This window comes from Perissodus microlepis, chromosome 1, assembly GCF_051167445.1.
Source record: "Perissodus microlepis isolate ML-2025 ecotype Zambia chromosome 1, ASM5116744v1, whole genome shotgun sequence".
Lineage (NCBI taxonomy): Eukaryota > Metazoa > Chordata > Actinopteri > Cichliformes > Cichlidae > Perissodus > Perissodus microlepis.
Window position 1 is genome coordinate 39,752,231 of NC_140461.1, and position 26,638 is coordinate 39,778,868.

General features: G+C 39.5%; 2 protein-coding genes across 2 annotated transcripts in view; one reads left to right on the forward strand and one right to left on the reverse strand.

Moving 5' to 3' along the window:
- LOC146394270 (uncharacterized) overlaps positions 1-15,813 on the forward strand; it is a 62,686-nt gene extending 46,873 nt beyond the window's left edge. Inside the window, exons 31-48 of the mRNA XM_084923505.1 lie at positions 627-904; positions 2,669-2,840; positions 3,324-3,568; positions 3,683-3,866; positions 5,873-6,077; positions 8,398-8,570; positions 8,669-8,738; positions 8,943-9,058; positions 9,151-9,182; positions 9,266-9,434; positions 11,605-11,700; positions 11,942-11,982; positions 12,807-13,058; positions 14,331-14,432; positions 14,674-14,802; positions 14,892-14,931; positions 15,025-15,142; positions 15,442-15,813. Coding sequence (XP_084779631.1) covers positions 627-904; positions 2,669-2,840; positions 3,324-3,568; positions 3,683-3,866; positions 5,873-6,077; positions 8,398-8,570; positions 8,669-8,738; positions 8,943-9,058; positions 9,151-9,182; positions 9,266-9,434; positions 11,605-11,700; positions 11,942-11,982; positions 12,807-13,058; positions 14,331-14,432; positions 14,674-14,802; positions 14,892-14,931; positions 15,025-15,142; positions 15,442-15,643 — 2,624 coding nt within the window. The 3' untranslated portion in view covers positions 15,644-15,813. The remainder of the gene's footprint in view (positions 1-626; positions 905-2,668; positions 2,841-3,323; positions 3,569-3,682; positions 3,867-5,872; positions 6,078-8,397; positions 8,571-8,668; positions 8,739-8,942; positions 9,059-9,150; positions 9,183-9,265; positions 9,435-11,604; positions 11,701-11,941; positions 11,983-12,806; positions 13,059-14,330; positions 14,433-14,673; positions 14,803-14,891; positions 14,932-15,024; positions 15,143-15,441) is intronic.
- A 199-nt stretch (positions 15,814-16,012) lies between these two features.
- Positions 16,013-26,537, reverse strand: tollip (toll interacting protein). Its single transcript, XM_084923514.1, has 6 exons — positions 26,373-26,537; positions 21,651-21,800; positions 20,807-20,989; positions 17,763-17,915; positions 17,357-17,441; positions 16,013-17,282 (listed from the first exon to the last, which is right to left on the reverse strand). The coding sequence occupies exons 1-6, from the start codon at positions 26,403-26,405 to the stop codon at positions 17,059-17,061; spliced, it is 828 nt and encodes a 275-aa protein (XP_084779640.1). The 5' UTR covers positions 26,406-26,537; the 3' UTR covers positions 16,013-17,058.
- Positions 26,538-26,638: the final 101 nt, after the last annotated feature.

A 26,638-nucleotide genomic window follows, 5' to 3' on the forward strand; every position in this document is an offset into this window, starting at 1 on the left:
AAATTTCAAGTTTAGACCCAGTTAGCTGTCCTATAGCAGGTTCTCCCAAAGCATCCAGGAAAACAGTTGTCTGTGAGGAAGATGTGTAGTCCAAAACATAAGCCTTGGTACACCTTTACCTTACCCACTTGGCAACAGTCTTTTCAAGGAAAAAATTAGGTTATTTCTAACTATTTTTAGAGTCGTGATGGTAAACCCCAACTACTATAGATAATTCTATTTCTGGGGCCTGAGCAGGTGACATTGTAACTTCAGCTGCATGTTACTACTGTCTGGCTGTCTGAATGGTCTCCACAAAAACCAACATGGGTTTCATAGGTAATTGGGGAACTTTCTGTACAGTATGTCACTGTATATAGGTCATTAAGTCCCTCAATGTTGTTTTCATCCATTATCTTACCTCAAATTTAGAGTTTTATATTCTCATCTGAAGTTCTTATTTGAATTCATATTGTTCTAAATCCCAGAGCTTTTCATGAAGAAAAAGCATATCAGTCTTTAGTTAGAAATGGACATAACAAAAACTGTTAATTTGACACACACATACGCATCCAGCCTGTCCAGTTGGATACCAGTACAGCACTTGTTTAATTATCTGTGTTTTGTTTTTGTTTGTTTTTCCACAGGGGACTTTGTGTACAATGTCACTGATGGGTTAGGGTGGTGTTATGCTGCATTTTGCAATGCATCTTGTGAAATTGAGACACAGTCCAGTCCTTGTCCTGTGACACCAAGTGTGCCCACTACTGCACACTCTACAACTACAGTATTCAGCACTACTACAAAGGCCACAATTTCCAGCTCAGTACCTCTGACAACAACTAGTCCTGCCTCCTTTACTTCAAGTACATCAATAACTTCATCTACTCAAAATGTCTGCAATGATGTGTATCCACCGAGACAGGTGTGACATGATTACATATGTTTTTATTATTTATTGAGTGAGGGCAATGTATGGGCTTTTTGTTAAATACCACTTTGGTGCTGGTGTGACACCCTGAACCTGACTGCATATAATAGCTATATCTATTTTTTTCATTTACCACTGTGATGCCTTGGTGAATACCAGTTGAGAGGCTGTAGAGTGTAGATCCACAATAGAGCATTTGGTAATTCCAAGTCCATGGTGTTGATTTGCTGATAATAGGCCTACCTTAGTGCACCACTGTGTACAGCCATGCTCTAAGCCAGAGGTTCCCAAAGTGTGGAGCCCACCCCCTAGGGGGGGCACAGAGCCATTGCAGGGGGGGCGCGGTATGAAAAGAGAGAGAAAAAAAAAGAACATTTGGATACTGCTAGCATAATTGACAGGTTTTTAACGGGGCTTCCATACAAACGCAAAGCAGGAGATGAAACATCGCCAAATGTGTTTCCAAACCAACTCCCTTCCAAGCCAAAAACTAGAAAATATGGTGAAGCATATCTTCTCTTTGGCTTCACCTGCACACGTGCCGAGGTAGGTCTCCCCACGCGTTGGGCTCTCCAAATCACGGACAAACAGTATCCTACATTCTTGATTTTTAGTTTACAAACACTTCTTATAATGATTAACTACTCCTGACATTTTGCTCTTTATAAAGTAAAGTTACAGTGGGATACAAATAATATCAGGCTGATCCTGCCACGATTTATTCCCCCGGTTCAAATCACGGACAAACAGGATCCCACAGCTGTTTATGTTTTTGAACCCATTTTGCACAGAGAGGCATTTCTTGAGAAATGTATTGACAGCAATGTTGAATATTATTACACAGGAAAAAAACAACTACACGTAAAATAATCACACCGTGACGCCTCTGCCTTTGTAAATGGAGGGACAGTAACTGTGTGTAAAACCTGCAGATTGTCAGATTAACAGTATTTTGTCTCTATCTGCCATTCTGCAATTCATCTCATGTAAACAATAACGTTGCGCACAGCGTGATGTGAAAAAAGGCACATAGCTTTGACATTGCGTGACGAACAAAAATGGAGTTAAAAGTTAAAAAATCTCAGTTTTCGGTGATTTGAAATGCCATTTACGTGTGGACGAAAAGCCCAAACGCATAGAAACAGCTGCGTTTTCAAAAATGACCGTGTAGGTGTGGACATAGCGTAAAAGAGTTAGTATGTGAAATCGGACCAGAGTCGAGATGTGAAATAAACGGCAATGGAGTTTGAAAGCAAAATATGAGTCTGTGTGGTGGGAGGATGTGTTTGCGTGTTGGGGGGGGGGGGGGCTAGCAAAAACAGTTTGGGAACCACTGCTCTAAGCTGAAAAAAACATATAATGCAGAAATGAAACACAGTAGCTGAATGGAGCAGTGGTTAGCACAGCTGCTTCACAGGATGAATGTTTCTGGTTTGAAAACAACTTGGGGCTCTTTGTTAGCATGTTCTGTACCTGTGGGGGTTCTTTCACATATTAATAATAATCTGGTGACTTCAGCTTTACTGTTACTTCACAGATTTACAAATGTAAAAAGTGGATCAAAAACTTTCAAAAGTAAATAAACATATATTTTAGATATGTGCAAAATGCAATAAATTACTAAATAAAAGAGCATATGTCTGGGATAAGAATAATTATAAACCTAAATGAGATTATGACAATTTACTTGAAAGACAGTGTATTTTAAACAAACCCATGATCTCCTAAATCATCTTTTGTTTCTCAATACTTGTTCAGAATGGAGAGTCCTGGGATGCCGGCAACTGCACCACAGCTATGTGCATTAATGGGAAGATTATAACGATGCCAACAGTCTGTCCTACTATGCAGCAGCCCATCTGCACCAATGGACGCAGTGCTGCTAAGATCTCTGATGATGACGGATGCTGCCCTCACTATGAATGTCGATGTAAGCTGAATAATGTATAATATAAATACACACCAAAATATAAATATACACTGTACTTATAGTGTATATAAATACACACTATGAAATCTGTCTCTTTGATATACTGCAGATAATCTTGTGTCAGAGCCTTGAGGCTTGTAAATACATGAAAAGCCACCACTGATCAATGGCCATGAATACCATTCATGTTGTTGCTAGTTATTTAGGCTGTTATTGTCTATCGTCTTTTTGTGGCATATTTATTGTTGTGAGTGGGCATGTGTCCATATAGTGAAGTTTTTACATTACTGTGCAATACTCTGTTTTATCTACAGCACTTTCGCCAACCTTGTATTAAATGTTCTTTATAAATAAAATTAGATCAGCCTGCATTCTGACTGTTTAGGCAGATCTATGGTCTTTTGTTAACTTATGACACTTGTCTATTTTTCCTGTTCCAGTTATTACTTAACATTCCTATACGTGATTCTTTTCACCCTGCAGGTGTGTGCAGTGTCTGGTGTGGATCCCACTACTTAACATTTGATGGAGAATCCTACAATTTCAATGAGAATTGCTCTTACTACCTGGTCAAAGAGATTATTGCTAAATATAACCTGACTGTTGTAGTTAACCGTGATTGTGATCCATCAAGCAGTACATTCTGTCCCAAGGTTCTTACTGTTACATATAAATCTTTCAAAGTGGTTTTGACTCAGCTGATGTCTTCAGGAATATCAACTAATGTGGTAAGCAATAATTCAATTTGACCAAGCGAAAGCTGATCTAATGGTTAATCTTTCAAATGAGTATGATGCTTGTTTCACACTATTTTTTAATGTAAATTGTGTTGTTACCTACAGGTGTTTGTCAATCAGCAAAAGATCTATCCTGCCTATAGCAATTCTGTCCTGCGCATTACTAGCACAGATATAATCACCACATTGGAGTTACAAGACATCAGTGCAAAAATAGTCTATTCAGGCTCTTCATTCAGCATTGACCTTCCCTACTCCCTCTTTGAAGGAAACACAGAGGGACAATGTGGTGAGTTAGAGAATACTTCTCCCAATCTTTAACCCAGATCTAAACAATGACCATTAATAAGCCAAATATTAATAATAGAAAAGATTCCTCGGCCACTTGCAATCAAATTTAACTCTAATCCATATCCAATCTAGAAGGTGAGACAGCCTCAGCACACTTTGGTTAATAATAATAATAATGGATTGCATTTATATAGCGCTTTTCAAGACCCTCAAAGCGCTTTACAATTCCACTATTCATTCACTCTCACATTCACACACTGGTGGAGGCAGCTACGGTTGTAGCCACAGCTGCCCTGCAGACTGACAGAGGCGAGGCTGCCGTATCGCGCCCTCTGGCCTTAGTTGAACTAAGTCTGGAACTAAGTTTCAGTTTCAGACCAATACCAATTCTCTGGTATACTGAAGCCCGTTATAGCTATAGTTTTGTAATTCCTGCTGCATATCATTAAACTCCTCACCTTGTTTTACTGCAGTTCCAGCTGAGAGTCATGATTTTTTTTTAAACTTCTCACATCTAACTAATCCCAAATACCTAGGAGAAATTAAAAATGCAACACAAACAAAGTTATATACTTTAAAAAAAAGTTTTTGAAACCCCAATTTTTCCAGTTTTCTATTGCAATTCATGTCGTTCGGGTCCAATGAATTGCTTGAAATGGTACAAAGGTAAGTGGTGAACTGCCAGAGGTTAAAAAAACGTAAGGTTACTCAAAACTGAAAAATGACGTACATTCCAGAATTATCCAAAAAGGCCCTTTTCAGGGAACACAAAATGAGTTAACAATTTAAAGCTGTTCTGCAAAGCTGTTGTGCTACTAATTGCTACAGGTGTTCCAACTTTTCTGGAATACTTACAACCCCCTCTGTCTGCATAAAAGCAGTGTTGGAATACACTGTGGTACGATACCCTCGTGAGCATCAGTTGAACAATATTGTACTGCAGAAAGTAGTGGGTTGCTACAAAAAATGCAATTAACAATGGAAGAGACAGACCATCTTAACACTAAAAAGGTTAGGTATCTACAGAGAAATTAGGAAGAATGTCAAGGTGTCAGTGAGTACAGTTTCCTTCACCATCAAAAGGCACTCAGAAACAAACTCTGGCAGGAAGAGGTCTGGCAGACCCAAAGCCACAAATGAATCAGAGTTTCGGAGAGTTAACAGCTTGTGTGATCGGCGGCTCACAGGACAACAGCTTCAAGCACAGCCTAATAGTGGTTGTGGTAAGGAAGTCCCAGTTTCAACTGTGAAGAGAAGACTTTGAGCTTGCAGCAAGAAAGCCATCGCTAAGATGCCAGAATAAGACAAAGAGGCTTGCCTGGGTCATTAAAAACTGCTGTTGGACTACTGAAGACTGAAAGAAGGTATTTTGGACTGATGAATCAAAATTTGAAATCTTTGGTTCATCATGCAGGATCTTTGTATGCTGTTGAGCATACACCACAGTCTCCAGACTTAAACCCCATCGAGCTGATTTGGGATGAACTGGACAGAAGAGAGAAAGCAAAGCAACCTACCAGTGCCTCATTTATGGGAACAGATATGGGAAGAACTTTCTGAACAATATTTGATTTCTATTGTAAAAAGAATGCCACAGGGGTGTCCAGCTGTTCTGACTGGACAAAGTCAAAAGTTTAGTGTACATTTTGGTCATTTTGTACTATGCTTTAATTTCAGAGTGCAGTGAGACATTAAACTGCATAATTTTCAATAAAAAACTGGAAAAATTGGGGTGTTCTAAAACGTTTGATCTGTAGTGGGTATAAAACATTTTGATTGCCGCTACAAATTATGTTTGTTTTGAAATTTTAACTAATTTCCCATTTAAAGAAATATCTGTACATGTCTTGAACAAACTGTAAATTTAATTAGAGTGAAGCTTAGATAAGAAAAAGAAGTATGTAAGTATGCAGGTATGCCTACATAACTTTGATATTGATCATATAATAAGTTTCTTTCTTAGGCTATTGTTCAGGCTTCATTCTGCTGCTTTTCCTTTACTAGGTACCTGTGACAACTCCCAGAGCAATGAATGCCGTTCTCCAAATGGCCAGGTGGGAAGTTGCTCAGACACTGCAGGCGAGTGGCAGGTCCCACATACACCCTGTGTTATCCCCACAACCCCACCAACACCCAGAACCACATCAAACCCCCCACACTCAACACCACCTGTTTGTGAACCTGCTATCTGTGATCTACTAACTACCAGGTAAAGAGAACCACAAACTGTTCAGCAAACTCGTTGTACTTTTCATTTTGGTGGATAGAAAAATGTACTTATTCTGCACATGTAGAACAGAATGATTTGGGGAATGTGGTATAATGGTCTTTTCTTTCCAGTTTGATTGTCAAGTTGACAGCCTGTGAAGGAGCGCTGCAAATATCCTAAATCAATAGTATGTATCATAAAGTGGCAAAGCATACAGATGAAGACAAAACTGAGACAGTACTGAATGACTTAGCCAAGTTCTGTTCCTAGTAAACAGTTCTCCAGTCATCCATTCCAATCTGATCTATTAAATAGATACAATTTGTCTTGGAGTGACGCTGAAAAACTAGTTCATGCATTTATTACTTCCAGGCTGGACGACTGTAATTCATTATTATCAGGAAGTCCTAAAAACTCCCTGAAAAGCCTTCAGTTAATCCAAAATGCTGCAGCAAGAGTCCTGACAGGGACTAGAAAGAGAGAGCAGATTTCTCCTGTTTTGGCTTCCCTTCATTGGCTTCCTGTTAAATCCAGAATTCAAAATCCTGCTGCTCACATACAAGGTCTTAAATAATCAGGCCCCATCTTATCTTAATGACCTTGTAGTACCATATCACCCTATTAGAGCACTTCGCTCTCGCTCTGCAGGCCTACTTGTTGTTCCTAGAGTATTTAAAAGTAGAATGGGAGGCAGAGCCTTCAGCTTTCAGGCCCCTCTTCTGTGGAACCAGCTTCCAGTTTGGATTCAGGAGACAGACACTATCTCTACTTTCAAGATTAGGCTTCAAACTTTCCTTTTTGCTAAAGCATATAGTTAGGGCTGGACCAGGTGACCCTGAATCCTCCCTTAGCTATGCTGCAATAGGTGGAGGCTGCTGGGGGATTCCCATGATGCACTGTGTATTTCTTCTTCAGTCACCTTTCTCACTCACTAAAAAAGTTCCACAAATTCATTAATTCTAGATGAAATAACTCTTACCATATTTTGTTTCTGTGTGCACATAAAATAATGTCAGCATCAAAAATTAAACCAGGATATTTGGAAAAGCTGCCTTACTCTGTTTAACAGCATTAGGGAAATACTTATAAAAAATAAAAAGAAGACAATTTAATGGGAAGAGCTTTTATAATCTATAACTGGTTATTGATATAACTGCAATTAACACAAAAAGTAAGGACATTTTCCTTTGGCCTGGTATTTCTTTGTCGTAACAGTGCTTCTTGCCAATAAATAAAGTTTAAGACTCTTCTCAAAACATATTTATTCGCTGAAGCCTTTGTTTAAGGGGATTGACTCAATTTGTTTGAACATGTTTAATTTAATTTAATTTAATTTAATTTAATTTAATTTAATTTAATTTAATTTAATTTAATTTAATTTAATTTAATTTTATTTTATTTTTACTTTGCTTGTGCTATTTGCATATGTACAGCACTTTGTGAACTCTGGTTTTATGTTAAAGTGCTTTATAAATATAGATGGTATGGTATGGTATAAATCATAATGTTTTAGGGCCTGTTTATTTCCCCTTAAACGGAGCCACTGAGTTTAGTGTATGCGCCCATGAAAAACTTGCCAAATCTTCTCTGCAAATGCCTTACAGCATACTCTATTGACTGGTTTTGAGCTTCTGGTTACCTTATTGGTGCTTGATCAAAAACAACTGTGAGCATGGACCCTGCTACAGTGGTTTGTTGAGGTTTAGTACCGTCTCCAAATTGAAGGCCAAGCTTTATAAAATGGTACCACATTTGTAAAGAGCCCACATTTGTGGGCATAGCAGCAGTCTGGGTGGTTGTAGCTCAGGAGGTAGAGCAGGTCAACTCCTAATTGAAAGTTAGGTGGTTTGATCCCTGGCTCCTCCAGTCTCTATGCCAAATATCCTTGGGTAACATATTGACCTCAAGTTGCTCTCTGATGCATCCATCAGATGCAGTGCATGTGAATGTTAGACTGAAAACACTTAACACACATAGGAAAAAAAGTGCTTGTCTGGATGAGGGATGTCGTACATTATGAGGCACGAGTGCTTAGGTAGAGTAGACAAGCACTGTCCATTCCACTCACCAATTTTGTTTTTGTTTTGGTAAAAGCACTATCCAGTCCTTTTACCAAAAACAAAAACAAAGAAATAATTGACTGAACACTAGTTTCTTCACTTTTTGTACTAAGTTTATAAGCTAAGCGATAGCACTGAGACAAGTAACTGGCCTATTACATATATGGATGTTTTTAGTCATTAGATGATGTATGAATGTTTGTACACATTTTGTGAATAATCATTTCCCTGATACACTCTGGCTTGTATGTCCCTTCTAGTTTATTTGCGCCATGCCACAAAGTTGTACCTCCAGGACCATTTGTGACATCATGTGTCTTTGACACTTGCAATCTTGGCAAAAACAGCTGCTGCAGTCTGGAGGCTTATGCCACTGAATGTTCTAATGAAGGAATCTGTATTGATTGGAGAAATGCTACCAATGGGCTCTGTGGTGAGATATAAATATTATATCCATACAGTTGATAGTGTATAACACTACGGTTTTTGCAGTTCTGAACAATGTGCTCTTAACATACTTCCATCTTTCAGAGCAAAAGTGTCCAAGCAACAAAGTGTACATGCCCTGTGGTCCATCTGTAGAACCTACATGCAATAACGGGTAGCGTAAACCATATCAGTGTGAAGAACTTTTGTTTGTTTAATGATCCTGATGAATTTAGTGATGTGTATTTTTTGGGGGGGAATATGGAATATTTTGATAGTAGGATTAATTAAATATTTTATTATTTTTAATCAAGATTAGCCCAATCTCTATTTTTGTAGGGTCTTTACTATGATGGGCTAATTCATTTTCTCTCATCAGATACAACATGGCATACCAAACAGTGGCATCCAGTAACAACACTAAGGAAGGTTGTTTCTGTCCTCATGGTACCACATTATTCAACACAGTACATGACATCTGTGTTGACACCTGTGGTAAGACGAGGTTCTGTAGAACACTATTTTGCTGGGTTTTGAAATATTTTTCTCCCAAACATCACCTGCTACTGTCTGTGATTGCCTTTCAGCCTGTGTTGGACCTGATGGAAAACCCAAACAGGTGAGAACTCTGCTCTTATGTTCATGCATTCTTAACAATGAATAAGATGTGTGAATCTGAATCGGTGTGTTTCTTTTAAACAGCTGGGCGAGACTTGGACAAGTGACTGTCAAACCTGTGTTTGTGACAAGGATTCCATGAGCGTCCAGTGTGAGCCTGTTCAGTGCCAGTCTGTACAAAGTCCTAACTGCAGCGAGCCTGGCCAGCAACTGGTCAACAATACAGTGAACTGCTGCACAACACAGTCATGTGGTCAGTTTTAGTGTCTTTGAACTAGCTTTAAACACTGTCTTGCAGTTGATATCACACAAATGGATGACTGACACTGATGAAAATTGCCTTTCTTGGGACTAGTACTGTCTTTATGCTCAATTTTCATCTCAAAGTGCGTTTTTATTACAAGACTCGTTCAGTCAATCACAGACATTATTCACACAGCACTTTCATCCATCCCTCTGTGCTTTCTGACATTTACACACACACTCCATTGGATGCATCAGCGGCAACTTAGGATACTTGAATACTCAAACTAGAAGAGTAAGGTATCAATCCAACAACCTTCCGGTTCGTGGACAACCCACTCTACCTTCTGAGCCTAATATGCCAGATAACACCTGGAGGTAGTCTCATGCCTGGCACATTCATAACGTAGTTATTTAGCTTAATGGAAAATATGCATATTTGCATTTCTGTTTGTTTTTCAGAGACAGCTTAGTTCTGTGTGATTGAAATCTCCATCTCAGTCAGTGAACAATAATGAAAACGAAAACTCAAAATCACAGAAAAATCAACATCAGTAGAGCTTGTGCCAATGTACTTATTGCTATTCTTTGAAATCATCACATGGTTGTTTAGAAAAAAAAAGACTACATTCACATTAATTTGTTGATTACAATGTTTTGGAACAAACATCAGATCTCAGGGACAACGATCACGCTGCTTTTCTCAACTGATATAGATGAATGTTCTAGGACTAAAAGCGTGTCATATTATTTGATGAAAATGGAGATTATCAACCTACATAGGGCTTAATTCAAAGACACCCCAAAAATCAAAGTGAAAAAAGTATGTGGCAGGCTAGTCCATTTTGTAAAATTTCTTAGCAGCAACTCAAAATGGTATTTAGTTGTTTGCACGGAGCCCATGTGCTTAAATCTGGCAATGTCAGATATGTAGATGGTCTCCTGTGGGATCTCCTGGTGGACACCATGATGGGAAATGCCAAGCACTTAACGGTGCAGGGTAGTGGATCACCGACTGTGTCCTGGGGGACTCCTCCCAGGTCTGTATTAGGGTATAACTGAGTTCTTGGACAGTCTAAAGTGCAACCTGGTGGTGTTGGATGGACCAAAGCGTAATGTTGTAGAGGTGTTATATGGGAAGCCATTCAATGATATTAATTCCTTTATCCTTGAGGAACTATCTGCATCCACATGAGCCTGTTCATCGTTGTGCACCAGCATAGGGTCTGATAATAGATCCAAGGATTTCATCCCAATGCTAGTCCGGCAGTCCGGGTGTCATCACCCCCATAAGTCTTGAGTAGAAGATACCGGTCCTACTCGTGGGTTAAGGACCTTCTATGGCCCTGTCCAGCCCTTCCACTGTGCTGGAATACACAACCAACCTTCTGGCAATGGCACATATGAGTATGTGTGGACCTCACAGTACCAAGGTACTGTACTAAGGTCACAGTACTAAGGTCAATACAGGTCAATACAGTCCTTCACTCTCAGACTGCTGGCTTACTTGTTGTTCGTAAGATATTTAAAAGTTAAATGGAAGGCATACACTTTCATACACCACTTTACATTTAATCATTATTATTAATCTTTGGGTCTCTTGTACAGCTTGTGTTTGGTCCTGTCTTTCTCCTCTCACCCGCAACTAAATGGTAAATGGTAAATGGCCTGCATTTGTATAGCGCTTTACTCAGTCCCTAAGGACCCCAAAGCGCTTTACACTACATTCAGTCATTCACCCATTCACACACACATTCACACACTGGCAATGGCAAGCTACACTAACTAGTCACAGCAGATATAAGGCCTTCCCTGAAGCTGGTTCTTCTTCCTGTTAAAAGGAAGTTTTTCCTCCCCACTGTCAGCAAAGTGCTTGCTCATAGGGGTTATCTGACTGTTGGGGTAAGACCTTGCAATATTGTAAAGTCTTAACCTTGCAACATAGAGTGCCCTGGGGCAACTGTTTTTGTGTTATGGAGCTATATAAATAAAATGTAATTTAATTTCATTGAATTAAATTAAAAGAGAGCTTGGCTCAGCAAAGTCCCTTCCCAACTTGTACTAAATCATGTAAACATACATAATTGCTTTCCTGGTTCTTCAAGTTATTGTTATCAAATGGAAAGTTGTGCAAATCTTCATCATCACATTCTGACAAGTTCTCATTCCTTTTGCAACAGAATGCAACGTAAACCTGTGTCCTCCTCCTCCCACGTGCTTGCTGGGCTTCCAACTGAGCATTACCAATGGCACCTGTTGTCTATCCTACAACTGTGGTATGTCACTCTAATCCATCAGCCTGTCCTATCTGCTGTTGAACACGATATAATAATCTGAAGAAACATACCTAATTATGATACTAAAGAATGTTCTTCCTACTTGTGTGTTATAGCAAGAATGACCCTGATAAGGAAGTGAATGAATAAATGGATGGAGTCTAGTACAATGTAAACTATAACAGATCATCAATGCATATGTGTGAATGTTAACTAAACCCATGTCTCTTTGTGTCTGCAGTTCCTAAAGGTGTATGTGTCTATAACATGACTGAATGCAAGGTAAGCACACAGTTCAAACTCTGGAAACAATAAGTGGTTTTCCCTAATACATCAAACAAGGCCCATCTGTTGTCCTGAATTATACACATGATCAAGTGCAGCATACTGCAGCATACTGCACTTGATTATGGATATGTATGTATGATTTACATCAGTATATTCAACTTTTTAAACTGTGCCTGACTGAAAACTGAATGAAGCCCAGCTGTAAAGTTACAACAGTGAAAATTGTGTGAGGCACTTTCGCTGGAATGTATGTATTCAGATGGATGGTTAGGTCTTCATTTCAATCGCAGCTATTGGAAAACAAGTAAATCAGTTACATTTGTAGGCAATACTTCACATGGAAGAGTGTCACAGCTGAACACACCAAGTAGCTTTAACGTGTATTCAGCCCATGCAGTTCAAAGTAATTGGGTTCTAATGTGCAGGTGGAAATAAACAGCAGCACGGAGACCGCATGAAGTGCTTATAGCTTGAGTTAATTTTACCGCACTTGTGGTGATGACATCACCAGTCTCTCTTGTCCTATTTGTTGGAAAAGTGTTATATTTTAATGTCAATTTTTATGTTCTTTATAGATCTCTATTAATCACTTCACTGATACGATCTTTGATTGGACTAGGGAGTGCTCAGTTGACATGTAAAACACCCCCTTATATATGTTATCTTTGACTGGTGTTTTAGATTTTGTCACGCCAGCTAACTCTCTCTGTGCTGAACTTTGTTTTATACTCATCATTACGATAAGGCTTAAAATAAATATAGAGGTATGAAATATTCCATGAAGCAATTAATATTATATATAACATGCAATTCTTTAGCCTGGTACCAAGATCCCAACGCCAGACACACTATCAGAACCCCCGCTGGAAGCACCAGAAGCACAATCAATGGCAGAACAAGCATCAGTAACAACAACAACACCATCAGGAGCTGGAGAAATATCAACAACGTCAGAGTCATTTACGCCCGGGCCCTGCCAGGAATGTTACTGTGGCCCCGAAATGGATCCTGTCACCAAGCTGAACATCATTATCTGCAAACCTGTCGTCTGCAACAACAACTGTTCTGCTGTAAGCTCATTCACATGCCAACTCACATGACACATTCATTACATCATAAAGAGGAATCATCACCCCACACTTCACACCAGCAAGCCAGCCTGAGCAAATCGCAGTATAAGGTCCAGAACAATAGCACCAAAAAACTAGAACCATAGATGTGAATTGAAATGAACAGCTTTGTGAAACTTGGTTAAAAAAACTCCAAAACAAAACACTGAAGCAGAGCTATTCTGTTGTTCATTGCTGAAATGGTATTGCTTAATGAGGTGGAGCCATCCAATAGAAAGTTGCCCTTTATACCTTTAAGGTGAGAGAAGAATTAAAAGTACATGTTTCAGATAATGAACTAAGGATAAATGTTATTAAGCACTGTGAATTTTGAAACGCTACTCTAGTAGATGCTACTCTTTAAGAACTTTATGAAGGCATCATTAACAAATAAGTTAGCCTCTAAGTACATATGTGTTTAACTTATCCTTTATATACTGGCTTTCTTCTTTAATTTTGTTGTGCAAATAGTAATAATAAAACCTTTTTTAGCCCTTTACTGATTTCTTAGGTGGCAGCACGGTGGCACGGTGGTTAGCACTGTTGCCGCACAGCAAGAAGGTCCTGAGTTCAATTCCACCATCAGGCCGGGGTCTTTCTGTGTGGAGTTTGCAGGTTCTCCCCGTGTTTGCGTGGGTTCTCTCCGGGTACTCTGGCTTCCTCCCACCGTCCAAAGACATGCAGCTTGTGGGGATAGGTTAATTGGATAATCCCAATTGTCACTAGGTATGAATGTGAGTGTGAATGGTTGTCTGTCCCTGTGTGTTGGCCCTGCGACAGACTGGCGACCTGTCCAGGGTGTACCCCGCCTCTCGCCCTATGACAGCTGGGATAGGCTCCAGCGACCCTGAAAAGGATAAGCGGAAGCAAATGGATGGATGGATTATTAGGTTTTTACATATTTGTCACACTTAGATGTTTAAGGTAATCAAATACATTTTTAAATTAGATAAAAATAACTTAAGTAAATATTAAATACAGTTTTTAAATAATGAAAAGAAAAGAATGCCTGACTCTATGCTAAAAAGTAATTGGCCCTTAAACCTACTAACTGGCTGTGCCCCCTTAGCAAGAACTGTATTCAAGCATTTGTGATAAGTGGTCCTTCACATGCAGATATGTTTTAATTCAGCCACAGTGAAGCATATTCCAGCATCCCCAGGTCTACACAAACACACACATACATCTTTCCTTACAAAGCTCTCTTACTCTTCATATCTCACTCTTTCGCAGGGTTATGAATATCAGACTGAACCAGGAAAGTGTTGTGGAACATGTGTTCAGATGGACTGTATTTTCACCACACCCGACAACGTGACGGTGCATGTTATTGAGGTCAGTACTGCAGCCAACAGCGAATAAATGCTAGCATTAGAAGCACCATAGCAGGACTCCTTTCTTTTTCGTTCTTAAAAACTAATCAGGAATTTAGGACCTAAAAAACAAAAGCTGATAAATTCAAAGCCAAAAAAGTATTTTTGAAATGAGATGACATACAGGTACCCTGTGTTTTGAGCCAGAATTGATATAGTTTCTTTGTGACAACTGTCTTGGTTATGACTTTCATGTTTTACAGGTCAACAGCTCTTACATACCTCCTAATGACAAATGTGTGCAATATACCTGTGAGAAGCTCAATGGACAGCTTGTTACCAAGGAAACCAAGGCTACTTGTCCTCCCTTTAACCCCTTGGACTGTGAACCTGTGAGTTTATTGGACTTTTACAGATCAGATTAGTGGATTTTGCATTTTACTGCTGAATATTTCACACATGAAATGTCTTCTTCCTCCAGGGCACTGAAACAACAGATGCCAGTGGGTGCTGCAAAACCTGTAAGCCATCAAACTAAATAACTAAATACATGTTAAGAACAAAGTTTAAAACTGTGCCTCACGTGAGTGTGCAACTGTTGTTATATGTTCCAGGCAATATAAGTCTGTGTAAGACCCAGAAGGAGCAGAGAATCATTGAACTGAACAACTGCAAGAGCGCACAGCCAGTTAACATCACATACTGCGCTGGACACTGTGACAGTTTCTCCATGTGAGTCTATTATTTGCCTTCATTTCCCTTAACTGGCTGCTACATGTTCACTGTATTCTTTTTCATGTTTCTTTTATTGCATACCAAAGAATACACTATTATTTATCTGCTGTAGGCAAACTCATGAATAATGAATAATAACTAGTATATATGAGTGCAACAATAAAGTAATGATTATCTTTAAACATCACCCACTCAGGATTAGGCGTTGTACAGAACATTCATATTTTTCTGTTCATTAGTTACTGTAACTAGTGCAGACTTCATTAACTGGTCTTTCTGTGTGTGTGTGTGTTCAGGTACTCTATGGAAGCCAACACAATGGTACACAATTGCGAGTGCTGCCAAGAAGCCATCACAAGTGTGGAGCAGGTGGAGCTTACCTGTGCTGATGGGTCTAAGCTGCAGCACAGCTACACCATGGTACAGTCATGCCAGTGCAGCAAAACAGAATGCGTGGAAGGGACAACGCCCAAACCACAGCGCCGCAGGAGACGCTGATCATCAGTAACTTAAATGCTTTACAATGGCTAAGACCACCTCGACACTGTTTGTGCCTCATTTTCTTATCTCTGGTTAAACAAATGCTCCTTTTCTGTATCACAACATACCACTGTGATGTAAACTGTCTTTTCTTGGTGATAAACATTAAAGTCTTTCTGCAACATGAACATTTACACCAAGTCTTTGTGGGGATTGAACATAAAAGTTTGAAAAACACTTGTTTTTCAAAATAAAAAAACATATGGAGGTTTAAGACTTTTTGATGACAAATTTGACATTGCGAAGGGAACAATCTTACAGAAATGTTATATTCCATTTCCATTACATCTGCTATCGGCTGGCTTATAAATCACCTTCTCACTTAAAAACATTCAATTCAATTTTATTTATATAGCGCCAAATCACAACAAAAGTCGCCTCAAGGCGCTTCATAGGTAGCAAAAACATGTGCACTACTTGTTCTTGTCTAGTGATATATGACTGCAATTCATGCTAAATCATAAATCATAAATATTCTGAATATTCTGAAATCAGTAAACACCAATGGAATACCAAAGTTGCTGGACTGAAAGATGTGTATTACACTGAGATAACAGAATCACATGACACAACTGCACTTTCAACATTAAGAGTTTTGCAGACTGACAGTCTCATAGAGAAGAACTTTGGCAGACAAAATGTTGGCAGGTTACAGGTGTGAATAGAAGACTTAAGATTAGAATATACAGTCACCAAGGAGCATTGTTGGTCTTAAAACCTCTGCAGATGTCATACTGTTGTCCTCCATTCAGATATCAGTAGCAAAGTGACATCTTCAAACTCTGGAGTTCATTTGGAAGGTAACTGCACATCAAACCTTCATGTCCTGACTTAGTGATGGTAAACCTATATTAACTTTGTTAGAGATGACTCACAGTGGACAAAAGAGTTCTTCTAACCAGGGTAGTCATTCACTCATTATTATTACTGCATACATTTCTATATATATACACAATGAATAATTTGAAATGCACTACACACTTTACAGATACCAATAATACAGGAGGTTGTGATTTACTGCAGTTATGGCAGGTGCAAAACATACTGTTTACAAAAGCATCAACAGAAATATCTGGTGGACTGTGAAAATCCAATCCTGTGATTAGAGGGTAGAACACCCACTGAGTGGCTATACCAAAATGACTCTGTCAGAACTTGGGAGCAGAGTTGTGTTTAAGCACTAGGGACCTTATTTGAACTGGAAACAAAGCTCTTTTGGGAACTCAGCTGCTGCTGCAGTGTGTGAGAGTATATTACTGTGGGAGGACTATAAACATGTCTATACGAGGAGGGGTGGAGCTCTGTATATAGACTACTTTCACTGTGAATGCATGCATCTGTTAGCATGTCTGGTATCAGACTGTCTTGTATAGTTAGAGCTCCTCAGCCATCTGCAGCAGAGAGTTGATGGCAGCATCCTTGTTGCCTTGCTGTGCGTCCAGTACAGTGCGAACCACCTCTTTATCCAGGTTGGGGAACATGTCCTGCAGAGCCTTAAGGTCCTGCTCAGTGCATGGTAGGCCCTGGTTCCCAATTGCTGGCATGGTAGTTGGCACTGCCATAGGCATCATGCCCTGGTTGTAGACTGCAGGAACTCCTAGGAACACAGATGACACTGCTTATACAAGAACCAGCTTTAAACCTATTAGATACAAGGTTTAACTGACTGACCTGTGATGGGCACGTATCCTACTCCTTGTTGATATACAGATGGCATAAAGACAACAGGCTGAGTCATCATTCCTGCTGGTAAAGACTGGCACAAAGACAGGGTTAACAATTTCACTTCATGGAAATAAATGAAACAGAATCATGATCATTTTTAAAGCCTTTTCCTTAAAACTAAAGAAAAATGAATAATATATATTAGAGGCTATCATGTTCCAAGCTTTCAAGATTCGTTTTGTTACACTATACAAAACAATTTATGTGTCATTGTCCAAATACTTCCGGGAATAATAAACTGACTGTGGATCCATAGTAACAGCATAACCAAAACTAAATCTGTGATTTAACACACAGACGTGTGATGCACTTTCCATCTTATCTGATGAAGGGTGCGTGTAAACGTCCTCACAGTAAAAGACATAACCAGGTTGATCATGCCCTCCTTGTCGTCACCCTGCCGTCCACTCAGGCTGAACCACTCATCCACCACTCTGCCCTCCCTTAGGCCTTCAGGGATGGTGACATGTGTCCATGCTATCCTGTCATCCATAGAAAATGCTCTCTGTACATCAGCAAAAACACATGGAAACAATTATCAGGTCAGTGGATAAATGCAAATGTATACTGCTTGATCATTAACAGCATATCAGAGTTAAAATTCAACGGTTTCTTCATTTGTAAGGCTTTAAGACAAGGAAATGACCAGAGTATGAAAACAATTCACACAACAGTTCAGCCCAGAATATAAGATGTGACCAAAACGTTCTGGGAAGAGGCCCATAACAAACACCTTGCCTGATTTAAATTTAGCTGTCTCTCCTTCAAGCTTGTTTGGCACCAAATATCAACAACAGTTTAAGGCACCTTATACTGTAAGGTAAAGACCCTACAAGAAAACCCAACGACTAGACAACCGCTTATGAGCGAGCACTTCCTTGGTGAAGGAAAAACTCCCTTTTAAGACAAAGAAACCTCCAGCAGAACTAGGCTCAGTGAGGGGCAGCCATCTTTAAAAAACTAATTAATTAAAAGAAAAACTGCCAGTCACTGATGTGCTGATGTAATTTCACCATAGACCTCAACCTCAAGCAGATAAACTTTCAACTTCTGTTTCAAATTGACTACATTTTGTGATAATGGATCATAACTGGCGGTGAGAGTGGGGTCTCTTGTTAGTGCCAAGCAGTTTGGAGAGTACAAAGGGACATAACAGGACTTCCCCCGAGAGATCTAAAAAGTAAGAGTCATGCTGAAGATGGTCCGGAGGCGCATTAGAACAGGATCTTTAGATTTTATAGGCCTTTTCCCTGAACCTTTTGATTACACCCTATATCATCAATAAATATGCACTGTTGATAGAGACAGAATGTAAGAAAACATACTTTCATGTTTCATTGGTTTTATAACTTGTGCAATCAGATGTTTGAATTATAAATAAAGGTTATCTAAATAAATTGTCAGGGCAACAAAAGGCTGAAAAAGTAAGTTGTACTAAAAAAATACAGCTGGAGGAACTTTTTGGAAGTGATACGGTTAAATGGCAACAGGTGAGTGTTTGATTGGTTATAAGAAGAACATCTTAGAAGAGTTTCTCAAAAGTAAAGATGGGCAAGGGTTCATCAATCGGCAAAACTGTCTACAAATTGTGAAACAATTCCAGAATAATGTTCCTCAACATAACATTTTCTTTGAATATCTCATCGTCTAATATACACAGTATCATCAAAAGATTAATGGAATCCAGATTCATCTGTGTGTATAAGGGAAAAGGCTGAACATCAACACTGAGGTCCTTGTCCCTGCAGTGGCAGCGAGAGCCCAACAGGCTGTCATTTCATTGCATGGGCTCAGGAACACTTTCTGAAATTGTTTGACACAGTTTTTCAAAATCAATGTTTAAAGTAGTTTCAACTGTAGTTTCATTTACTTTGTCCATCCTTGACAACACATTTCCTCATTTGAAGGGTGAAACTACAGAAACAAGGTGCTAGGAGAATTGTAATAGCACTGACACGGCATTATGTCCAGGAGTACTATGCAAATAAAATCGAAGCATAAAAGCAGCCCAGATAGTTTTTCCCTGGAAATCTTAAGTAAAAAATTACTGCTTAACAAATAACCTTGTAACTTTTTAGTAGCGTTCACAATACTGTCACATAATAAAACTGAAAACAATATTAGGGTTATTCAAAAGTAATTTCCATCCACCATTTCATTCCCCTGACATACGTAGAGCTAGAGGAGTATTCCTGTAGCCTCCACAGAGCTGTGTTTATTTGGGTAGCACATTACCAGCTGCTAATCTCCACCTTTGTAGCCTGCTTGTACTCAACAATGTGTTTCTGCCTCCAAGTGGTAAAAGACAAACAATTTCTTTCACCTTTAAAAGGAAGAGTTTTCTTGCATATTTTGTATAGTACTGTGCTTTATTGGAGGATGTTGAAGTAGCTCCCTTTTAGGTAGTAACTCCTTTGAGGCTGGATTGTATTCTGTTTTTAAATCGCATTGCATTGGATTTTCTCTTACGAATGCAGTTTGTTTTTTGGATGATACCGTACAGGTGCACCAGTGCATGACCTATTATGTTTTTCTTTTATATATATATATATATATATATATATATATATATATATATGGCTTTATGTTTGATAGGGACAATGAGGGAAAGAGAGAGGGGAAGACATGCAGCAAAGGGTCTCAGGTCGGACTCGAACCTGGTCTGGCCGCTCCCAGCTTTGCTGCATATGCTCCCCTGCTCATTCCAGTGAGCTAAACCGATGCCCGACCCATTATGTTGTTCTAATTGTGTTCCATCTTCTTCTTATATTCCTCCTATTTTCTCCCCGCTTCTTTTTTCTTTCTGTCCTTTTGTTTTTTTCCTCTGACTGTCAGCTCTGTTATTGCCATATTTCACAGCTTTTGGCCATACTACCTTGAGCATGCCCAATCTCATCTGATCTCAGAAGCTAAGCAGGGTCAGACCAGGTTAACAGCCTGGGCATACCAGGTATGTATGCTTGGCTTGTCTGATCTTGGCTCATCTACTAACCTGAAAGGTTGGTGGTTTAATCCCTAGCTGCTCCAATCTGCATGGCAAATATATAAATAGTTGCCCTCCAATGTAACAGTTTGTAACAGTTTGTAACAGTTTGTAACAGTCACACCCACATCAGAGTGTGACTGTTACAAAGCACTTAAGAATAAAAAAGTGCTTCTATGAACGGACGAATAGAAACATGTTTTAAACCGCTTTGAGTACTCAGGTAGAGTAGAAAAGTGCTATATAAGAACCAGTCCACTTACTTGCACAATATGAAAATGATAAAATGAAACAGACAAATAGATAAAATGAAAAAAGAAGAAAACACAAATAAGAAGACCCTATAGAGCTAATCTTTGAAAAGCTGTGCCCATGTTTAACCATTCAGAAGAGAAGCTCTGTGACCTCCTCACCTCATCAAAGATCTCCAAGTAGAAAGAGTCAACCCCAGGAGGCACCGTGCACTGGATCACCTTGTTCCAGCGTGGGTTTTTGGCTCCATTATGAGCAGTTGGTGTCTCATAGACAGCATAGCCCAGTCTGATCCTACAGTATGGATCCATTCGGGTCATACCATAGTTTTTAGCCAGTTTGGCCTACACAATAAAACAAGACAGGTGGCTTCAATTAACTGATTAATTTAAGATTCATGTATTACAGTATAGCTAGCACGTGTACTCCTGTATTTAATCTAAGTTACACACAAAAACATAAACACTAACTAAAACTTAGTTTAGTTTATCAAGATCCCCATTAGCTCCTGTAATAGCAGTAGCTACTCTTCCTGGGGTCTGAGGAACTTTTTAACCAAAAAGTTTTTCAGACATAAAACATGAACTACATGAAAGACAAAAAAGATTTCCATGCCACCATTGGGTTAGTGAACTGACCTCTGCATTAGACTAGTTCAACAAGGAGGTAACAAAATAAACCTGTCTGTCAACTAGCACATAGAATATGGATGAAGATCCCAAAAAAATAGCAGTTTGTTATAAAGAATTTGTGGCACTTTTGCTATAATGACTTTTCGGTTAAAATTAGCTAAGGAATAATCAATCCTGCCTTTTACACTTGGCCAAACCAGTCTTGTGTTCATTTCTCTAACACTAAATGGGCCGTTTAGAACTTAACAAACTAAACAAGAAGCTTTTATGTGTAACATAAAAGAACAAGCTGTTGGTGTGTATATTTTATCCACAATGGTACAAATACTGTAATGACATCCAGTTGTACTTCTAATAGTGAAGCTGTGTTCACCTGGACCACTGTAATGCTAAGTCGTCCTACAGTGCTTATGGAGCCTCCATACTGCAGCTGCCTGGCTGCCTGCGCATCCAGCTGGACCTGCTGCTGCTGCTGAGTGGGAGTGATTCGCAGAAAATCCTGTGGAAGCTCCCCAATATACACCTGAATACAAAGACACAGGGATTAAGAGTGACTCTGCGCAGTCGCTAAGGGAGACAGTTAAACATGATATACTCCACGAGATTACGTCGAGACATGAACTGATAATAATTTCAACTGATGATCATGTTCTTAATCAGGACGTCGACTCCTGACAGCAAAAAACTGGTTTAAGTTTTACCCAGAAAAACTGCCACTTGTTTTTCACAGCATAAAGGGGGCTGCAGGAAGAGAGGATTGCTTGGTGCTGTACTAAGAGAGATACTAATTCATGCAAATTATTTAACATTGTATGTATTTTTTGAGAGAGAAAAAAGAACAAAATACAATCTATGGAAGAGAGAAACCAAAAGTTACTGACATGCAGTATGTAGTATTGCCATATAATTTAAATATGGGATAAATGAAGTGCTTATTGAAACTAAGATGAAGGCGAAGAGGAGAACAAGTGGAAAACAAATGAAGTCCTCTAGCAGGGTGATCCAACCCTGAATACAAACTCAGAGCTGGTTCCACAGGAGAGGGTCAAGTAAGCTAGAAGCTCTGCCCCAGTTCTACTTTTGAAATCTCTCGGAACCACAAATAAGACTGCACTCTGAGAGGAAAGTGCTCTATTGAGAAAATATAGTATTATGAGGTCTTTATAGTGTATATTCATTCAGGTCTTTGTATTTCAGAGGAAGAATTTTAAATTGGTTAGATGTAAAAAAAAATATATACCGTATTTACCGCACTATAAGGCGCACGTAAAATCCTTAAATCTTCACAAAAATCGACAGCGCCTTATAATCTGGTGCGCCTTATGCATGAATTTTGGTTTGTGCTTACTGACCTTGAACCGGTTTTATGTGGCACACTATGCTCTAAAATCTGTCAAATTTTTTTTAGAGGAGCATTACGGTTACCGTTGCCAGGAGCCTCGCGGAGTAATACGTACTGTGCTTCAACACAACATTCCCATGTTGTGTGTGTATAACGACTCCAAAATGGCACCCGTGAAGAGACACGCTTACGAGGCGGATTTTAAACTTCGAGCAATTAGTTATGCAGAAGAGAATGGAAATAGAGCAGCTGCGAGACAATTCGGCATTAATGAGTCCATGGTGCGCAAGTGGAGGAAGCAAGAAGATGACCTAAAACAAGTAAAGAAGACCAAAAGGAGTTTCCGAGGGAACAAGGCGCGATGGCCGCAGTTAGAGGACAAAATTGAACAGTGGGTTATTGAACAGAGAACAGCAGGTAGAAGTGTCTCTACAGTCTCTATTCGACTCGAGGCAACAGCGGCAGCACGTGACATGCAGATCAACGACTTTCGAGGGGGACCTTCTTGGTGCTTCCGTTTGATGAAAAGGCATAATCTCTCAATCCGCACAAGAACTACTGTCTCACAGCAACTGCCAAACGATTACAGAGAAAAGTTGGCCATTTTCCGCACCTACTGCCAGAATGAGATCACTGAAAAGAAGATCCGGCCAGAACACATCACTAACATGGACGAGGTCCTCCTTACCTTTGACATCCCGTGAACCGTACTGTCGAGAAAACAGGCACCAGTACGGTATCTATACGCACCACAGGGAACGAGAAGTCATCCTCCACTGTAGTTCTGGGCTGCCAAGCTAATGGCCAGAAACTACCACCCATGGTCATTTTCAAGAGGAAGACTTTGCCAAAAGAAAAGTTTCCGGCCGGCGTCATCGTGAAGGCTAACTCAAAGGGCTGGATGGACGAGGAGAAGATGAGCAAGTGGCTGAGTTTATGTCAAGAGACCGGGTGGGTTTTTCCACAAATCTCCGTCTCTTTTGATCTACGACTCCATGTGCGCCCATCTCACCAAGGCTGTCCAAACCCAAGTGAAGCAAACTAATTCGGAGCTTGCCGTCATTCCGGGTGGATTAACCAAAGAACTCCAACCACTAGATATTGGTCGTTCAAAGTTAAATTACGAGCTGCGTGGGAGCACTGGATGACAGAAGGCAAACACACATTCACCAAAACAGGGAGGCAACACCGAGCGAGTTACGCCACTACCTGCCAATGGATCGTGGATGCTTGGGCTAAGGTATCAGTCTCAAGTGTTGTCCGAGCTTTCACGAAGGCTGGAATAATCACTGAACAGCTAAGTAACAGCAACGAGACGGATTCAGATAATGATGAGAGGGATCCGGGCATGCTTGATGCCAGAATTGCCCAGCTGTTTACCGTAACTCAGACACTGAAGGTGAAGAGTTTGATGGATTTGTGGAAGTTGAATGAACTGAAAACGTAAGTGTATTGTTCAATATTTAATGTTTTACAGCTTAACAATGTTAATAGTTACTGTGAATGAGTTGGTTAAAGTTTAACTCATCCGATTGTTTTATTCTGCTGAATGTACTTTAAACGCCTTTTAATCCGGCGTGAGAGGGATCCGGGCATGCTTTATGCTGAAATTGCCCAGCTGTTTACCGTAACTCAGACACTGAAGGTGAAGAGTTTGATGGATTTGTGGAAGTTGAATGTACTGGAAAAAGTAAGTGTATTTTTCAATATTTAATGTGTTACAGCTTAACAGTGTTAAGAGTTACTGTGAATGAGCTTAATAAAGGTCGAGTTATCTGACTGTTTTGTTTGTCTTAATGCGTCATATAATACGATGTGCCTTATGTATGAAAACAGAGCCAGTCTTCAACAGTGCGCTTTATAATCTGGTGCGCCTTATAGTGCGGTAAATACGGTACTGTAACCTTATTTTGGGGCAAAGTCAATAAATATTTGAAGCAGTTTTTATCTTCTTTGACTGGTGATGTACTAGTGACGACAGAAATGTAAGTTAATTTAGATAATGCTTCAAAAGTACTACCCGAAAAAGTCCCCAGAGGTATTTCTAGGTTACTGCAAGAGTGGCAAGAGTCCCGTCTACAAGCAGGACTTCGGTTAACGTTACATTCTTAGACACCCGTGTTCAAATGAGGGTTGGTGGACTTAATCGTGTTTTACATATCAGCAACCTAATTTGAACTCTAACTAGCAGGTACAACCTACAGTCAATTAAGTGAGTCATGATGAGACAGGTTTTTTGGTTTGGTTTGGTTTTTTACTTTTGTTGAAATTGTTTGAGAGGTGTTGATTTATATGTATGGCTCACTTGGAAGACATCTTGGTGATGCTGCTGAATTTTAGTTAGCTACACTTAGGTCCATCACTTGTTGTAGAGAGACTCAGTTTTTGTAGTTATCTAGACCACTACAGTTGAAAATCCTTTCAATCAATGAATGACAATCAATGACTGTCACTGCAGCATGCGTGATGTCACAAACATCACCACATGCTTTAGTTTGTTTTTTCTGCATAATAGCCTCATAACAGCCTTCCTTGCTGTCATCTGACATCTCTTGGGTTTCATATTCAAAATTACAGTGAAAAGTTACAGAATACAAAATTCTTCACTCTGAATCAACTTCAGATATTATGGCTGCTTTATTTGTCATGTGATAACAATGCAACAGGCCCCATTTAACCTGTCTAAACAATTAATTCCAAAATTTTTGGTAAAAACTCTAGAATTAAAACTTAAGGTACGCATTCTGATCACATATTGTCCGATTTAAAATCCAATGTGGTGGTTTACAGAGAGAAAACTTTGTCCAACAAATTATAACTATATAATGACGGATCTTTTTACTGCTCTGACCAATCCAAATGAATTCACTCAGTGGGTGGAAATGCTGCTAGCAGTGTTCAAGCATGAGTCTTTTTCCCCAGTCATTATAGCCGACTATATCTCTCACTTTCTGTCTTCCACAAGTGAAACTGTACAAGAGAGAAGGAGCAAGGAATGTAGCATTAAAAACTGCAAGACATAGTGGGGTAAATCAGTTTGTCTTCATCTACCCGAATAAACACAGAAAATGATGCCAACTTATTGTCGCTAAGAGCAGGATGTCTCGCACACATTTCAACGGTATATTGAACTAAAGAATCCACGAGAAAACTTTTGTTACTTTTTAGGATTTTGTGAGTTTAAAAGACGTAAACCCATGCCTTTAATATGTTTATCTAGCCTTTCTTCTAACATTTTAACGTAATGCTAGCACGTGGAAAATATTGGACATGAACACCGTTTTGCTCAAGTCTCAGAACTTCATTAACTTGTAATTAGTCGGTTTATGAGTAATCATTAGATCAGCTCACCACAAATCAAAGGCTTAATTTTTTCTGACTCTTTGTAATAACAAAACATCCGGGGTCCTCTAAGCAGCAACATAGAAACTGAAATTAAGCTTCCCAGATCTGAAGCACGGGAGTGAAACTGTTCTTCATCGTTTGTTGTGTAACACGGAACACGTCAGTGTTGCTATCCTGGCAGCTTAATCCTTGAGTTGCTATTAGCTACCTAAGCTAACGCTTATCCGTTAATTACTTTCGTCGACGTTTTGAATGACGGGTATTGAATGCTAAGCTAGTGTCAGTGCTGTAGGTCTCTGTGCAACTCTTTCTTGATCATTTAATGAACTGCCAGAACTACAATCCAGAGTAACGCCTAGCTGTGTGCGTGCCAGTGCGAACAAACTAGACAAACACCGAGGTCGCTACCTGTCCCCTCTGGGTGCTGATGGTAGTTGCCATGTCGTCTCCTCTTTATCGGGATTTTCTATTTTTTCTTAAATCGCAAGCTTACGGCGTTGAAAAACAAAACCACATATACTGTCCACTACAACGGATGTTTACCCTTCGAAAGACCTCCTCTTCCTGCTTGTTTTTTTATATATGTCATGTGACAACCAGTGTTACAGTGCTTTACCGCCACCTACTGCGTTGGAGTGGGCAATAGAACCACTCTAGCCAAACGATCTTGAAGA

Coding starts and splice junctions, on each gene's coding strand:
- tollip (XM_084923514.1), bottom strand. CDS start 26,405: ATGGCAACTACCATCAGCACCCAGAGGGGACAG. Junction 20,990..21,650: donor TTAGCATTACAGTGGTCCAG/GTGAACACAGCT, acceptor TTTATTGTGTAG/GCCAAACTGGCTAAAAACTA. Junction 17,916..20,806: donor ACTTGGAGATCTTTGATGAG/GTGAGGAGGTCA, acceptor GCTGATGTACAG/AGAGCATTTTCTATGGATGA.